The sequence below is a fragment of the Mytilus trossulus genome, chromosome 6 (assembly GCF_036588685.1).
Source record: "Mytilus trossulus isolate FHL-02 chromosome 6, PNRI_Mtr1.1.1.hap1, whole genome shotgun sequence".
Lineage (NCBI taxonomy): Eukaryota > Metazoa > Mollusca > Bivalvia > Mytilida > Mytilidae > Mytilus > Mytilus trossulus.
Window position 1 is genome coordinate 5,468,965 of NC_086378.1, and position 19,008 is coordinate 5,487,972.

The 19,008-nt window shown below is 31.7% G+C and overlaps 1 protein-coding gene across 1 annotated transcript in view; it reads right to left on the bottom strand.

The window, feature by feature from the left end:
- Positions 1-18,454, bottom strand: part of LOC134720643 (lachesin-like) — a 42,771-nt gene extending 24,317 nt beyond the window's left edge. Inside the window, exons 1-3 of the mRNA XM_063583022.1 lie at positions 18,190-18,454; positions 8,380-8,489; positions 6,285-6,543 (exon numbers count right to left, since the gene is read on the bottom strand). Coding sequence (XP_063439092.1) covers positions 6,285-6,543; positions 8,380-8,489; positions 18,190-18,229 — 409 coding nt within the window. The 5' untranslated portion in view covers positions 18,230-18,454. The remainder of the gene's footprint in view (positions 1-6,284; positions 6,544-8,379; positions 8,490-18,189) is intronic.
- Between the last annotated feature and the right edge of the window lie 554 nt (positions 18,455-19,008).

Here is a 19,008-nt window from a genome sequence, read left to right on the forward strand (position 1 = left end):
AATAATTGAGATCAAACACAAAAATATACAACAAATTGACTTTAAAGATCAGACATATATACTTTTACTTTTTACAAAATGTAACTTGGATGACGAGCTGTTCCATTTGCACTCATACTACACCTTTATTTATCTGTACACAGTCATTTTTCAAAGACGTCAGCTAAAAATTTGCAGTAAACCATAAGTGATAGAATAAAATGGTATAAGCTGTGTTTCTTCTAAAACGCACTAATCAGTTATAAGAGTTTTACAATTAGTATAAAGCAACGATGTTCAATACTCATAAATCGATAGAAAAAGAAACAAATCCGGGTCATAAACCAAAACCGAGGGAAATGCATTAAGTATAAGAGAATGACGACACAACATTAAAATGTAACACACAGAAACGAACTAAGAATAAGACAAAAATTCGATGAGAATAACAAATATAACATCAAAACTAAATACATGAATTTGGGATAGAAAAGTACCATTACACGTCTAATAATAATGTAAATAGTTAATAGTATAACCTTCTGGATACAATGGAGTAAATGTCAAAACATTACAAGGTTACACAACATAGAAACTATCATAAAATTTTTTTGTGTCCGGCTATATAACAGGTTTTTTAGTATTCGCAGACAACGAAGAATAAACAAAAGTAACTCAAATTGTATAAACTGGGTTTTTTTTTGTGTGTAAACATAAAAAGATTGGGTATGATTGGAAATGAATCAACCCACGTTCAAATGAAATAGATGTAAGCAATTAATATTAACCATATGACCTACAACAATGAGAACAACCTATATTGTATAGAAAGCTTTAAAAGGCATAGCAGACAGATAATGCTAGTAACCTTATTTACAAAATAACCACACAATTAACGAAAAACAAACACGACAGACATAAACAAACGACAACCGCTGAAGTACAGCTTCCTCACTTAATAGGTCTTTCCACTTTTCTGTGGAAAGACCTACTGTTTCTCTTTGGATAACTATTTTTTTCTTCTTCAGCCACTTTTTTCTAACGATGCATGTTTGTTTTGCTAAATGTCGCTTACATTTTTTATGGGTTATGTTGCATGAACAAAATATATATATGAAAAAAAAGACGTGGTATTATTGCTAATGAGACAACTCTCCTCAAGATACCAAAATGACATAGAAATTAACAATCATAGTTCATCGTATGGCCTTCAACGATGACCAAAGTCTATACAACATAGTCAGCAATTAAAAACTACATTTGTTATTTTCATGAAATGTCATAAACAGGACATATGTTTATTGGTGTTTGCTGTCGTGCCCTGTTTCTGTAGTTCCGTTGACTACCTCTTGGTGTTGATGGGGTGTACCGCTTTTTTTTTTTTTTTTGCTTGCAACCCTTTTTTGTCAACGTTCCATAAACATCAGGTATGAATCTAGCATGAAATATTTTTTTTCATTTATCAGATACTTAAGAAAAACAATGAAGTTCGATACATGTTTATGTATTTTAATTTTAAATGCAACTGTGCTATTTGAGTATAAACTTTGGTTATCATATTCACTAACGATATAGATAAAGCCTTGTTTATGAAGTTTATTATTACTTTCCGTAGAATTTTGCAGTGTACATGTACAATTTCCTTTGGTGTAGTATAGAATTAATTATTTTGTGCCCCTACTTTTGTGTTTTTTGGGAGAATCTATTAGCATTTATTGTGTTCCAACCAATAATACATCATATAAGGAATTCTATAATTGCACTAAATATGAAATATTTTAATTCGTCGTTCTAACTGAATCTTATGAACTACAGATACAGTTAAGTCGGCTTCATATCTTGACTTACATCTAGAAGTTGACAATGAGTGTCGGTTGAAAACAAAACTTTACGACAAAAGAGATGTCCAATTCCAATTGTGAACTTTCCATTTCTAAGTAGCAACATTCCAGCGGGGTATATATCTCCAAATTGATACAATATTCCTTGCTTGCATTTCCTATCATGATTTTCTTGATAGAGACTTACTGCTCACAAGGAAGCTATTAAACCAAGAGTTCCAAATGGTGAAGTTGAAATCATCCCTTCGTTAATTTTACGGACGCCATCACGAGGTGGTTGACCGTTATGGAATAACCGTTTCACAAATGATGTCGGATATGTTCCTCACGTCGAAACTACAATCCCCTTCCCTTTCATGAATGTGACCTACCGGATTACACTATTTACCGGATTTGTAATCACATAAGCAACACGACGGGTGCCACATGTGGAGCAGGATCTGCTTACCCTTCCGGAACACATGAGATCACCCCTAGTTTTTGGTGGGGTTCGTGTTGTGTATTCTTTAGTTTTCTGTGTTGTGTCATGTGTACTATTGTTTTTCTGTTTGTCTTTTTTTCATTTTTAGCCATGGCGTTGTCAGTTTGTTTTAGATTTCTGAGTTTGACTGTCCCTTTGGTATCTTTCGTCCCTCTTTTATGTACTAATGGTTTTCTTTCCACACATCATAAATGTTTAACTTGAACAGTTCGGAAAAGGACGTTATGATCGACACATTTTCGCATTATACATAATATGTATGTTATGTCTCTATACAATTTTCTATTAATTATCTGTTATACGAACATTTAATCCAGCCACTTAAAATGGACTTTTTTATACAGTTGTCTCCTTGTCAGTCATACCTGCTGTACCAAATCAATACAAGTAGCATATAACTGACGAAAAAATTACAATTGTTCATAGGTCTGTGTTTTGTTCCTTTGGTATTTCAACCAAAGATGAAGAACTGGATCTTCCATCACTGTATTGGATACCTAAACTACATAAGTGTCCTTACAAACAACGGTATATTGCTGGGTCATCCAAGTGCTCCACGAAACCCCTTTCTAAATTATTAACATCCATCTTATCAGCAATCAAAGACGAGCTTCAAAGTTATTGTGAAACTGCCTATTCCAGAGGTGGCGTCAATCAGATGTGTATACTTAAAAATTCCAAAGATCTCTTAGAGTACATACAATCTAACTCTCTTTCATCTTGTAACAGTATTAAAACATTTGACTTTTCTACTCTTTACACAAGTATTCCACATTCCAAACTAAAAGACAAATTAAAAGAGTTGGTATTGCTTTGCTTCATAAAAAAAGAATGGCCAACGTAGATACAAGTTTCTTGTCTTAGGGAGGGATAAATCCGACTTTGTAAAGAATCACTCTGATTCAAAGAAAAAATTCTCTGAAATCGATATTATCAAGATGCTTGATTTCTTGATTGACAACATATTTGTTACGTTCGGAGGACGTGTTTTTCAACAGACTGTCGGCATCCTAATGGGAACAACCTGTGCCCCTCTACTTGCTGACTTGTTTCTTTATTATTATGAGGCTGACTTCATGCAGGAACTTCTTAGGAAGAAAGATAAGAAGTTAGCAATATCCTTTAACTCTACTTTCCGCTATATAGATGACGTTCTTTCACTTAACAATTCAAAATTTGGTGACTATGTGGATCGCATCTATCCCATCGAATTGGAGATAAAGGACACTACAGATACAGTTAAGTCGGCTTCATATCTTGACTTACATCTAGAAATTGACAATGAGGGTCGGTTCGTACAAACAACGGTATATTGCTGGCTCATCTTCTTGTTCCACTAAAGAATTGTCTATTAGATTGACTAAAATTCTGTCCGCAATGAAAGAGGGTCTTCAGAAATACTGTGAAACTGTTTACTCGCATAGTGGTATTAACCATATGTGGATTCTTAAAAATTCTAAAGAACTTCTAGACAATTTCAACCCTGTATACCACCATTCCCCATGTAAAATTGAAAAATCGCCTAAAAGAAATTATCCACAATGCCTTTCAACATAAAAATGGTAGCATACGCTATAGATTTATTACTTTGGGATTTCATAAAGCATATTTCGTTAATAGTGACAAACAAAAAGGTAAATCATGCTACACAGAAGAACAAGTAGTCAGTATGCTGGAGTTTCTTATCGACAACATATTTGTTAAGTTTAGAGGTAGACTTTTCCAACAAATTGTCGGCATTCCTATGGGAACAAACTGTGCGCCTCTTCTTGCCGACCTCTTCTTATTTCCATATGAATCGGAGTTCCTCCAGACACTTGTCAAAACAAGAGGATCAAAGAAGCCAGATTATTTAATTTCACTTTCAGATATATTGATGATGTTCTTTCCTTAAACAATCCGAACTTTTCTGATTGGGTTCTATTAATATATCCCCCAGAACTCGAGATTAAAGAAACAACAGACACGGCTTCCTCCGCCTCATTTTTAGACTTATATCTCGAATATGACTTACACAGTCATCTCAGTACCAGAATCTATGACAAACGAGACGATTTTAATTTCGAAATTATAAATTTCCCCCACCTTAGTAGCAATATACCAACTTCACCTGCATATGGGATATATATTTCCCAACTTATTCGATATTCAAGAGCTTGCAGCTCCTACTCAGACTTTGTTAAACGTCATCAGTGTCTGAGTAGAAAGTTGATGAACCAGGGGTATGTCAAAGAACGTCTCGTCCTTTTTCTAAAAAAGTTCATCGGAAGGTACCAAGACCTTGTTGATAGATATTCCGTATCAACTTCTCAAATAATATACGATGGTCTTGATGTATAGATTCTGCGTACTGATGTTGTGTATCATCTTAGCAACATGTTTTATTGTTCTTTTATTTGTTTTTGTTCTATTATTAACATTACTTTTACTGTTGAATGGTTTTATGTGATATCCGTTTGACGTGGCTCGGTACTTACACATCTCGTCAATGTGTTTGTATTGGCTTTCATTTTTTGGTGATTTGTTTTGTATATGTGACTCTTTGTATTTCTTTTGTGCTTATAACGTGACTCTGTACATTAAAAGATCCCGTCAGTATGACATTTGTCTATAATATGTCATTATGATATATTTCTATTATGAATTACTATATACGTTGAACCACAAACGTCAAAATCAATCAATGGCGTAGTGGAATTAACAATTTTTGGATTCTCATAAATTCGATGTATAACTTTTGGACTAGTTTGAATCTCGGTCTATTTCTGTAATTTATTCTTACATACTTTTGATTTTTAACCCTGTATGCGTACATTGCCTATGTAAATTTTAAAATTGTTTGTATGCACATTGAACGACAAATTTATGTGACGTATATAATTTTTCTGACGTCAGACACTCAAATCAATCCATGTGTTCGTAGATAGTAGATGTTTTTGTGTCCTGTTAAATTGTTCCTTTTAAAATTGTTATACGATGATGACTGATGTACCCATATTTTGACTATTTTATTAATTGTGACTGTTTATTTAACGCATCATGTAAATGTAGCGGAATTTGATGAGACTGTTATTAAAGTGAGAGGGTTAGCGCTATAGAACCAGGTTTAATCCACCATTTTCTACATTTGAAAATGCCTGTACCAAGTCAGGAATATGACAGTTCTTGTCCATTCGTTTTTGATGCGTTTTGTTTTTTGATTTTGCCATGTGATTATGGACTTTCCAAATTGATTTTCTTCTGAGTTCAGTATTTTTGTGATTTACTTTTGAAGACAAAACTTTACGACAAAAAAGATTATTTCAGCTTTCCAATTGTGAACTTTCCGTTTCTAAGTAGCAACATTCCAGCAGCACCTGCATACGGGGTATATATCTCCCAATTGATACGATATTCCCGTGCTTGTGTTTCCTATCAAGATTTTCTTGATAGAGGGTTACAGCTCGCAAGGAAGCTATTAAGCCAAGAGTTCCAAATGGTGAAGTTGAAATCATCCATTCGTAAATTTTACGGACGCCATCACGAGTTGGTTGACCGTTATGGAATAACCCTTTCACAAATGATATCGGATATGTTCCTTACGTCGTAGCTACAATCCCCTTCCCTTTCATGAATTTGACCTACCGAATTACCGGATTTGTTATCACATAAGCAACACGACGGGTGGCGCATGTAGAGCAGGATCTGCTTACCCTTCCGGAGCACCTGAGATCACCCCTAGTTTTTGGTGGGGTTCGTGTTGTTTATTCTTTAGTTTTCTATGTTGTGTTATGTGTACTATTGTTTTTCTGTTTGTCTTTTTCATTTTTAGCCATGGCGTTGTCAGTTTGTTTTAGATTTACGAGTTTGACTGTCCTTTTGGTATCTTTCGTCCCTCTTTTAGTCTACACAATATACATGTGTAAGTCTTCATGTATCACTACATGGGTTAAAATAATGTTAAACAATGATATGATAAACCTTAAATACTTGTTATAACTTACCTTGTATAGTTAAAACACCCCACTTTTGTGGCCATTCTTTGTAATTCTGATTTGGAAGATAGATCTGACATGTATAGTTCCCTGCATCAGTCTCCGTTAAAGATCGGACAATCAGTTGGTACATCAAACGATTGGTGTTTCCGTATTTCACCACATCATATTTCTTTTGTCCTTCAACAATTTCGTCAATACGAATAGTTTCATCTGAAGAAATATGCAAAGGTTCTCCAGATGATGTGTTTTTTTTAATCCATTGTAACTGTTAAAATATAAAGTTATACTGTTAAAGTGCACTGTAAAGTCAATACACAAATTATTCAAAAGTTTTAAATTAAATGAGAAATCTTCAAACCCAATTATTTGGCCCTGACTGCATGTACCATGTTTAGAAAATTGATTGTTTTCTATATATGTTATATTTTCAGTGCCAGTTCAAAATTAACAGTTAATGGTTGTTGTCTTGAATATTGAGATAAACCCATCCTTTATTGTAAAGACCTTAAAAATACAAGTGATCCAATACCAAACATACCTTATCTTAGTTCCTTCCTAGTTTTTTCCTATTCCTTCCTATATATTTTTTGGTCATTTTAAACTAACAGTGTTATCATGTGAAATCTTCTTTTTATGTAGTTATTTGTTTCCCAACTCAACCCAAATTATATTAGGTATATTTTTAAACGGGAAATCCCATTCTTGTTTTAGGTTAACAATTGCCTCCTTGCAAAATAATATACTAGTATATATATATATATATATATACAACTCGTCTAAACATCAACCCAACAATGTTAGATCTGTAAATTTGCGTTCTTCCCTCGCCGGGATTCGAACCCATGCTACTGTGATATCGTGACACCAAATCGCCTGCACTGCAGCCGTCCCGCTAGACCACACGACCACCTGGGCTCTAATATATATATATATACAACTCGTCTAAACATCAACCCAACAATGTTAGATCTGTAAATTTGCTTTCGCAAATTTTTGGTTCTTCCCTCGCCGGGATTCGAACCCATGCTACTGTGATATCATGACACCAAATCGCCTGCACTGCAGCCGTCCCGCTAGACCACACGACCACCTGGGCTCTCAAAAAAAAGCTTTTCGCTAGCCATGTGTTACCTTTTCATGTCAGTTTTAATCTAGCGGCGTACTACAGTACATGATATATAAGGCATGAAGATGTTATTGTTACAGATCAGCTAAATTATCTATAGTAAAGGATCCTACAAATTAATGTAAGATAAAGTCACAGAAAATAATTATATTCATAAGTACGTCTGAGTCATATATACAACTCGTCTAAACATCAACCCAACAATGTTAGATCTGTAAATTTGCTTTCATATATACCCGTGCTGGATACTGTAAGACAATAACAATCAAAATCAAGGAGTAAACAAAAACTGATAAAACCAACATACATTTACATCAACAGTTACAAATAATAAATAAGAAACAACACGAACTCCACTAAAAAGCTTATAATAACTGAATAAAGTGCTCCGGAAGGGTAAGCATTTCCTGCACTGTAAACGGCACCCGTCGTGTGATTTCTTTGTTTAGTTATGTAATGATAGAAGGCTATTATGACTGAGGAATAATATCAGATATGATTTCTGACCCATTTTTGTCATAATGGCCAATCAGCTCACGATTGCGACCATATAATTTCTTAAGTGATTACCTTAATTTGATTGATTCATAGCCCTGTCTTAGCAACTTTTGAGAAAGCAGTATGTGTCGTTCAACAAAATCAACATATTTTGAGCTAGCTCTAGAGTAACGTATAAATTGAGACACATATACTCCATATGCTGGTGCCGCTGGTGTTACTACACAGAAATGGAAAGTTGTCTATAGGAAAATTAAAATCATCGCGTTTGTCATAAATTTTGGTATTTAACCTACCATAAGTAGTCATTTCGAGAAAAAGGTCTAAATATGAAGCAGATTTGTCTGTGTCGGTAGTAGCTTTAATTTCACTAGAATATATTTAATGTAAATGATCACTGAATCTATTATTATGAAGAGACAGTACATTAGCATGTAAATGTATGACAGAACTTTAGGAGATGATATATAGATTTACCTGAGCTGGAGACTGTAAATTTATGACAGAACAATTCAGGTATGCTGTTTGACCAAGTTTTTTCACTTCTGGTAAAATATCATCCACTATTTCTGGTCTTGCAGCAAAAACTGAAAAATATTAAACAATGGTATGTTCTAATAAAGTACACAAATGATATTTTTTTTTTTTTTTAATTTTCATTTTTTATTGAAATCTGTACATTTGTTAGTTATGAAAACATCGAAAACCGGTACCTTATCCCGGCCTCGTTAATGTTAGCAATAGATTATGTAAATATATATGTATAAGTATTTGTTAGTTCATTTTACAACAAAATATATCAGCTGTAGTTACAATATAATACCACATTTTTCATTTGCAATAAAAAATAACATAATAAAAGTTCAAAAGTAAGGACCACAAATACATGTATTTATCATATTAAAATAATAATTTTAACAAACATACAGATATTCAAGTTTTATAGGTTTTTTCTAAGAATGGAAAACTTGAGGAAAAGTAAGTTATATTAATCAAAATTTAAAATAAGAGAAAAAAGAAAAAAAAGAAACAAATAATACAGAGAAAAAATAAAATAAATATAATGTTCTGATGAATATTTTTGATGTAACTTTTTTGATCATTCAAAAATTGACATTCTATCATGTTTTTCACATATGAATTATAATAGGACTTGAATTACAATCTAACAAATGAGTAAATTGAATCCACAATTTATTAAAACTCTCAAGTTTATTATTTCTTACTGCTATACACTTCTCTAAATTATATAGATCTTTTAGTACTTTCTTCACAGCATGAATTGATAAAACTTTCTGGAAATATCTTGTGTTATAAATATATTGTTTAAGACACAGAAAAATCAGGTTTGAAATTTCACCCTTGTATACATGTGAGACATCACCAAACAAAAAATTATTTTTGGTGAATGAAATACTTATACCATTAGATAAAAACCATATATCTATTTCTTCTAATAAATTCTGGACATTTTCACAATTCCATAGTACATGTTCTATAGTTTCTATTTCTTCCTTACAAAAATTACATAGCGGACTATTTATGACATTAATTTTACACAAAAATGTGTTTGTAGCTAATATTCTATGATTTACTCTAAACTGTAACCATTGTAATTTTGTGTTATTAGTAACTGCAAAAGGAAGTTTGAAAATTTCTCTCCATTCCAATTCATTAAGTTCCAAAATTTCATTCCACTTTTTCTCCCCATTAGCAACCACTTTAGGTATTAACATCCAATATATATCTTTAGTTCCCTTTTTTCTTTTTAAAATGGTTTGAACAAAAGAGGGAATAAAAGGTTCTGTGAGCTTATTATCTCCCCTTGAATACAACTTCTTTGTCTTATTTAATGCTGAAATGATACTATTATACATCATTATATTCCCAGAAATATCAAATTTGTCTTTTATTTCCCCATAGGAGAGAAACTTTCCACTATTACTAATCATATCATTTACAAAATCAATACCTTTATTATACCAACTTCTATAAAATACATGTTTATTGTTGATATTTATATTCTTATTCATCCATAATGGACTAGCAAGAAAATATTCCCATGTAGAATTTATATCTTTATCTACAAAATATTGCCATGCTTTAAATACATCAATCCAAAATTTGTTTTTGACATTTGAAATATTATTTGATGTGTAACTATTTCCTAGTTTGAACAATTTTTCTTTATCTATATTTGTAAATAAAATATTTAACCATTTACAGTTAGAACTAAACAATTTTCTTATCCATGTACATTTTAAAGCTATCATAAATAGATGAATATTTATCATCTTTAAACCACCATTCTTATAATCCATGTGTAACACTTCTTTTTTAACTCTATGAACTGGTGAGTTCCATAAAAAATAATAAATAGCATCATTAATTTTCTTAATCATCTCAGCATTTGGGTTTGGTAATGTTAAAAAGAGATGATTAAGTATTGGAAGAATAAGAGTTTTAACCACAGATATTTTACCAATAACTGTTAAGTTTCTTTTAGACCATGTATTTATCAATTTTTTTATCTGAAGATACCTATCAGTATAATTTAAGTGTAAAATTTTATCAAGATCAATATCAAAGTTTATTCCTAACAGTCTAAAAGAAGTTGACCCCCATGATAAATCTCTGTTCTGGCATAACATTTCTCTACTGTATTTTTTACTTCCAATCCATACTACTTGAGTTTTTGAAAAATTTATCCTTAGTCCAGAAAGTTTCGCATACCAATCTAGCTCTAATAAAGCTTCTTCCATAGATTCTTCACTTCCATCTAAAATCAGTGAAGTGTCATCTGCAAACTGAGATAGTTTATGTTCAACTTGAGAAATTTCTATACCCTGTATTTTCGTATTACCTCTAACTTTTATTGCCAAAATCTCTGCACATAATATGAAAAGGTACGGTGATAATGCGTCCCCCTGTCTCCAGCCTCGTCCAATACCAAAGAACTCTGATAAATTTCCACCCTGAATGACTGCAGAGCTAATATTATTGTAAAGTACTTTTATCCAGTTGATTATGGAATTCCCAAAGTTGAAAAAAGTCAGAACTGCTAAAAGAAAATCCCAGGATACTGTATCAAACGCTTTTTCAAAGTCTATCAGCAGTAATAAACCAGGTATATCTTTTTCTTCAGTATACTGCAAAATATCATATATAAGTCGGATATTATCTCCAATATAACGCCCACTTAATACTACTGCTTGTATTCGTTTGAATGATACTTTGACGGATTGGTTTAGTTGTAATTCCGGTGTTCGACAAGGCGATAATCTTTCGCCGACACTTTTCTCCATTTTCATTAATGATTTAGTGCAGGAAGTTAAAGACCTTGACCTTGGTGTTAGCATAGGAAATTCAAATGTATCGATACTGTTGTATGCTGACGATATAGTGTTAGTTTCACCAAATGAAAACGACATGCAAGCGATGTTGAACAAAGTACATGACTGGTGTAAGCGATGGCGAGTACTTATCAACACTGAGAAATCGAAAGTAGTTCATTTCCGCCAATCCCGTATAAAGCGATCAGAATACAAATTTAAAATTGGAGGAAATTCATTACAGACTGTCGACAAGTATAAATATCTGGGTGTTATGTTTCATGAATTTAAAGACTATAAAGTGAATGCAGAGAGACTGTCGGAAGCTGGAGGGCGAGCACTCGGTGGAATTATTTCAAAAATTCATAATCTTAAGAATTTTGGAATAAAGACATTTGAAAAGCTGTTTACATCATGTGTCGTACCGATTTTAGACTATAACTCATCTGTCTGGGGTTTTAAAGACTATGCATGTGTTAACTTGGTACAAAACAAAGCCATTCGTTATTTCTTAGGTGTTCATAAATTCGCTCCGAAAGTTGCTACAAATGGTGATGTTGGATGGCTGCCTTGTAAAGAAAGACACTGGTACAATATGATTAGACTATGGAACAAGCTTATTCAAATGGACGATTCACGCGTATGTAAACAGGTTTTCAACTGGGACCTTGAACGGTGTTTGAACCATTGGTCATCAGATATTAAACTTATTTTGTCACACATTGACTTGGAAGATTATTTCCACCAAAAACAAACTTGCGATATTTCTCTTGTAAAAGACAGACTTTTCATGTTTTGTTCCACTGAATGGGAAAACTCTATTACAAACTTTCCGAAATTGCGGACATATAAAACATTCAAATCAGAATATAAATGTGAAACATATGTTGGACTGAACCTCTCTCGTTCTGAACGTTCTATACTGGCACAATTTAGATGCGGTATACTTCCTTTGAGGATCGAAACCGGACGGTTCGTCGGAGAAGCAGAAGTTGATCGCATTTGCAAAATGTGTGACTCATGTGATGTTGAAAATGAACGCCACTTCCTGATGGACTGTGTCTTTTACCGAGATTTAAGAAATCAACTTATATTGGATATAGAACACTCTTTTGAAAACCTTTCTAATGATGAACAATTTAAACTTCTTATCTGCAATTATCCTAGAAAAACGGCTAAATTTTTGAACAATGCATTTAATAAAAGAAAAAACTTTTTGTATAGGAACAATCAAACATAAATTCTAACTTTGTCCGCTGTTAAATGATTATTTTTTATGTATAAATGTTTAAAGTGACTTATAGGTCCAAAGGGCCGGGTGTTGATACATGTAATTACAACTGCTTATTGAAATATTGTATATTGTCATAAAACACATGTCACTATAATAAATAATTTGGTATTGGTATATTGGTATTATAAAGCCAGTTTGATCTAAATTGATACGTTTATCTAAAACTTTTTTAAATCTATTTGCGATCACCCCTGACCCAATTTTATAAACTGTATTTAATAATGAAATGGGGCGCCAGTTCTTCAGAAAATGGCGTGGCTTGTTATCCTTTGGCAAACATGTGATAATACCTTGCTTTTGGGTGACTGATAATGATCCAATATGAAATCCATAATTTAGAGATTCTACAATAAAATATTTTAAATCTTTCCAAAAAAATTTAAAAAACTCAGTCGAAAAACCATCCGATCCAGGAGATTTATTATTTTTCATTTTATGTAATGTTAAACCTGCCTCAGCTATAGTCATCTCCCCTTCTAAATTATTTTTTTCATCCTCTGTCAATTTTTCAAAATTTAAATTTTTTAAATCATTTTCTAACTGTTCAAATGTATTGCCATTTAAACTACAATCCCTATTTTTATATAGTGTTTCATAAAATACTTTTGTTTCTTTTAAAATATCATTTTGCTTTGTTATAATCCTTCCATCTTCTGTTTCGACTTTTGGTAAAATTTTACTAGTAAAATTTTTTGACTCAAGACCACAAAAATATTTAGTTGGCTTTTCTCCTTCCTCAATCCATTTTACCCTTGAACGTATTAATTTACCCTTCGTCTTTTCTTTCCTTATATCCTCCAGTTCTTGTTTTTTATCTTTTAATTGATTTATTAATTCTTCCTTAAAATTTGCTTCTAATAAATCAATTTCCCTCTGTAAATCAAGAACCTTTTTATCCTTTTCTTTTATCTTATAACTTGCATATGAAATAGTCTTTCCTCTGATTTCCATCAATAAAGTCTCAAGAAATAATTGCTTGTTTATAGTAAGTTGTAAATTTTCATCATAAATTTCTTCAATATGTTCTAAATCATAAACATGTGCACAATATTGTTTCTTGACATCAATTATATTATCTTTAACAGTATTTACATATTCTTGTTCATATAATAAGGAATTATTGAATTTCCACAGTCCTTTACCTCTTATAAATGGGTTAAATTGTAGCTCTAAAATTACAAAAGAATGATCTGAGCGATAGCTAGGTTCAATTTTACAATTTAGTAAATTTGTTAACATCTTATCTGTAAAAAGAAAAAAATCCAACCTAGCCTGTTTAAAGGGCTTCTTTTTTCTCCATGTATATCTATGCAAGTCTGGGAAAAGTTCCCTAAAAGGATCTATAAGGTTCCATTGGTCTATGATTTCTAAAATTTTATCTCTACCACTATGGTTATTAATATGTAAATAGTTACAATAGTCTATATGGGGATACAATACAAGATTAAAATCACCACATATTATAAAGTTTTCATTTCCAAAATCTTCTATAATACACATAATAAGATGGTAAAAATTAGGATTATCTGCATTAGGACCATATAATGATAGAAGTGTTACTCTCTCCTTGTCTCTAACAATATATAATGCTAGATAATTACCATTTACATCTTTCTTCTCTTTTAATACTCTAAATTCAAAATTATTATTAAACATTACAGCAACTCCTCTACAGTTTGAGGAGAAAGATGAAAAATAACACGCATAGCCCCACATGGTCTTAATATTCATTTCACTTTCATTTGTGAAATGTGTATCTTGAATACAATAGATGTTGCATTTTATAGACTTAAGGAAGTTAAATACATCTCTTCTCTTTTCAATGTCACCTAGACCTTGACAGTTAACTGATAATATCTTTAATGAACCCATTCAATTATGAGTAGAAACAAATGTGAAGTCCAAAAAGAATACAGTAAATTTAAAGCAATATTCATCAGATGGGTTATTTGTACTGAAAATATAACTTGTTTTAACAAACAAAAAAAAAAAAAAAAAATAATTTGAAAAAGTGATGAAACTATGAGATAAAAAATTATAAACAGTATCAAGACAACAGGCATTCTTCCTGTTTTCTGCATACAATGTAATGATGCAGTTTCAATTTTTGCAATATTTTTCTCTCTTTAGTTAAATATTCACTCAACTATCTTAATAAATCTTATTTTGTTTGACATTATATATAATCAAATCAGAGCAATAACCAGATAATATACAAACTTTAAGTAATAATTGTTTTTTTAAAAGGTAGCTAGAATTATCTCCCTTCTTTCAGTATTGAGTAGTCTAAATCAACAAAGTACATGTATATTTCTTAACCTCCAAAAAGTCAGAGTTACTTCCCTTCTCTCAGTCTTCTGTTGATGTCATCATACAACCCATATTTCATTTGGAGACCATTATCAGTTCTGCCATAAATGCCACAGTTGAAATACCACACCTGATCAAACCTTCCACTATCTTCAAGTCTTTTTATAAGAGCCATATTTCTGGTGGTAACATCATCTACAAATTTTAATTTGTTTCTTAGTTCTTTTCTTTTTCTCATAATACTCCTCTTTACGTCAGTATTAAAACACCTTACGATTAATGGTCGTGGTTCTCGTTGTGCAGGTAAACGATGGATGGCTACAATATCTCGGTCATGCAGTGTTATATTTAAGTCAGACTTTACCAATTGTATAAAATCTTGACGAAGATCTTGCTGCTCTTTCCAGGGGAAATAATATACCTTTATGTTATTATTTCTGGAGTATTGCTCATTGTAGTTACTGCTTATATTTGTTACTTTAGCAATTTCTGTTGTTTCAGACAGTTCTTTTTTAATTGACATTCTTTTGGCTTCATTTTGATCTATCTTCCTTCTCAAATGTTCATTTTCAATTGATAAGGCCTCCACCTTTTCCTGCATATCTGTTTGGATTTTATTCAATCTCTCATTCATCTTTTTATCTAAAGTGGATTCAAATTTACTAAAAAGTTTTTTTACAATACCAGTAACCATATTCTCAAGGTCAGCTGTTTTGACAAGGTCTTTTGTGACTTCATTTAGATCATCTTTTGTAGTAACATCCCTGAGGCTAAACTTGATTTCATCTAGGTCTTTTTGGAAATTAATTATCCCTGATAAATCCATACTTGCATTAGAATCTGTTGACACATCTGAGCGGGTTCTCTTTGTAGGTTGTTTACTAATATCTTTATCTTTCTTAGCTGTTAATAAAGACTGAACAGTTTTTACCTGTTCCTGTTTATCTGCTGATTGACTTGAAAGTCTATTTGAAGGGTTACTACCTCCAGGCATATTGCACACAATATAATTATATAAGTCTATTGTTGATAAATCCAATCATTCAAGTTTACACAATAAAATCCTTGAAAATGTCTAATATTTCCTATTTTCTTGAAATATATCACACAAAAAGCATATCAATGGATGCATCACTTCAAAAACTTCTTCTTGGCCATAAAATTAATCCATTTCAGACATTTAAACTGCTAAAAATATTGCAAAAAATGGGAGCTGACTTTTCACAGTGTTATCAGCTCAGCGGCCATCTTGATCTCACAAATGATATATATATGCATAATAAAAAAATAAAAATATAAATAATGCAATATTTGTAGAGCGCAAATAAGGAATGACTGTAATATGTTACGACTATTCGAAATAACATGAAATATGTGGTGCACACTGAATAAACCGCATAACATTTTATGTTATTTCGAATATCACAATCATTCCATAATGATAGGTAAATCATAAAAAACGTTGATGAAGTCACGGTCATATGACAAAACTATGTCTATGAGCTGATAACCACATTCTGCCAGTTAATCAGAAGACACGTTATATCCAAAATGGAATAACTAGTATAACAAAATAACAACTCTTCACTTTTAAAAAAATATATATATATACACAAAGCACCAACTAATACGCACCAAACAAAAACATAAAAAAACAAGTGTACCCTCAAATAAATGAAATAGTCGAGGATTAATGCTTTCATTAATTAAAAATAATTTAAATCTACAAGCCATCCTCAACATCAGGACGAATTTCTATGCCATTAGGACGGTTGTAGACTGTTCTTGAGTGCGAGCCCGGAATTGTCAAAACGCATCTCCTTGAAGCTTGAACTGAGGCAACTGTTGGGTTTGTATTGTTTAATTTGTAGTTACCTTGTATGGGCCTTGCCATGCTGTGCTTTGTACACAAATAAAGGAGGTTCATTTTGACAACGGTAATAAATTGATGACCAGTGTAACTAGATAAAATCTGGTATGAATTTGTCAAAATTCTTTTTTTTAGAGGGATGATACGGACCTCTTGTGCTTTAAATTACCCACTGATAATTGAAAAAGCTAGAAGTTATGTTTTTAATGTACAGACATTAACGTTATATACTTCAGACAGAATAATGTACATACTACATGACGGTTTGGATAGGATGTCCTTCATTATTGTATTCAGTTTTGAAGCTTTTTTTCTCTTCTTTTATACGTTTTGACCCTTATCTTATATTCATGATATTTTAGCACCTCATTCTACTCTAGCCTTGTTTTGTTATTCGTTTTGCTCCGTTCTGTAAACCCTCATCCACACCCTCTAACATAATAGCATTATCCAACATTAAACACTAACTAAATCTCTTTTGAACTACAATATTTATATATTTCAGTTAATCATCATTTCCCTTGCCTCGTTATCTTTAAATCAATGTGTATACTAGTTTAGTATGCAGTTTTCGATCAAACGACTTTCCAAAAAATGTTACAATATCAGAATAAAATAATAACTCAACTTCCTTTTTAGAACCAATTTTATCTTATACCTCAATTATGCATGAGGTATTTGCAACAGGGCATTCGTCAAGCATAAATAAACCAATAAATCATATATTTAAACCAGGATATACTTATATGAATAATTTCTAAATACATATACCTAAAGGTGTAAAATGTGTGTAAAAGTAATAAAAAGGTAAAGTTTTTTTAACGGTTTGAATAATCTCCACTTTTATTTCTCGAAATTATTTTTTACGCAATCTGAAAAGCATAGCTTTTGGTGTGAGACATGTCTGAAACGTTTTATTCCGGTTAGTTTGATATGTTTTATTTAAGTTCAACCTACCACAGGTAAGTAGTAATCCATATGGATGTTGAATAATTGGAGACTAATACGTGAATATATTCTTGTTTCAAGATATAATCCATATTGGTAGGAAAAGAGGGTAATAAAAAACCGGAGGAATATTCAAACTCATAGATCGAAAATAAACTGACAACGCCATGGTTTAAACGAAAAAAAATACATTACTGTACACAAGACATAACATAAAAAGTGGGACTTTTGGTGAGTGCCTTAATACTATTAAATATTTTGATCCTATTTTGACACTTTTTTCTTAATTTTCATTTTTTAATTAAAATCTATACATATCTAAGAAATGAAAACATCGAATACCGGTACCTTATCCCGGCCTCGTTAATGTTAGCAATAGATCATGTAAATATTTGTTAGTTCATTTTACAAAAAAATATATCAACTGTAGTTACTATAATATAATACCACATTTTTCATTTGCCTTTAAAAAAACACTTTTTTATTGTTACGCTGTTTTAGAATTTTGGAAAATGTAATTGACAAATACTAACCTGAGCAAATTATTGACAAAAGAACTACTGCAGTTAACATATTCCTCAATTGTAATTAACTGTTCTGACACATTAAATTCAGTGAAACTTCAATTCCTACGTATTTCCTATTTTAAAATGTAACATTTTGGTAACTTGATCTGTACACAGGTAATAGGCCAGGATGACCGAGATCACTATTGCTGCGTAAAAAGCACAATACTCTTTTTTTGTAATGTTGAACCAGGAAGTACAACAGCACTATTACTGCGTAAAAAGCACAGGCCTTTTAAGTCTTGTCTGAGGAAAACTATATATTTTTTACAACACAAATTGAGGCTCTGGATTAGGTTAAAGAGGCACTGGTTACGATATATATAAAAATCTATTATATTATTTATTTTGTTCAATCATTAATGAAATGCAAATAGTAAAATAATAATTGGCTTGCAGCCAGTTTGGTTTAATTTTGTCAAAATAAGTTGAAAAACATTGATTATGATTTTTTCACTTGCAAGGGGATAATTCGACCTCATGGAATTGATATTCTATGAACTTCAATCTAACCCGTTGCTTGAGATGGACAACACATGAATTGTATGTGTTAAGGTATTTACAGAAAAAGAATGGAATTATTTCAAATGAAACAACAATAAATAATTCTTATAAACACGATAATAAACATGTATTTTTCATCTATAATATTAAACTAAATAGAGCTAGAAAAATTAAACAGCACGAGTTTGTTTAATCTGTTTTTATCAATATTTATGTTTAAATCGCTTGTATGGCCATCGGATGACTTTGAAGGTCAATTCGATGGTTATTTAGATGGCGTCT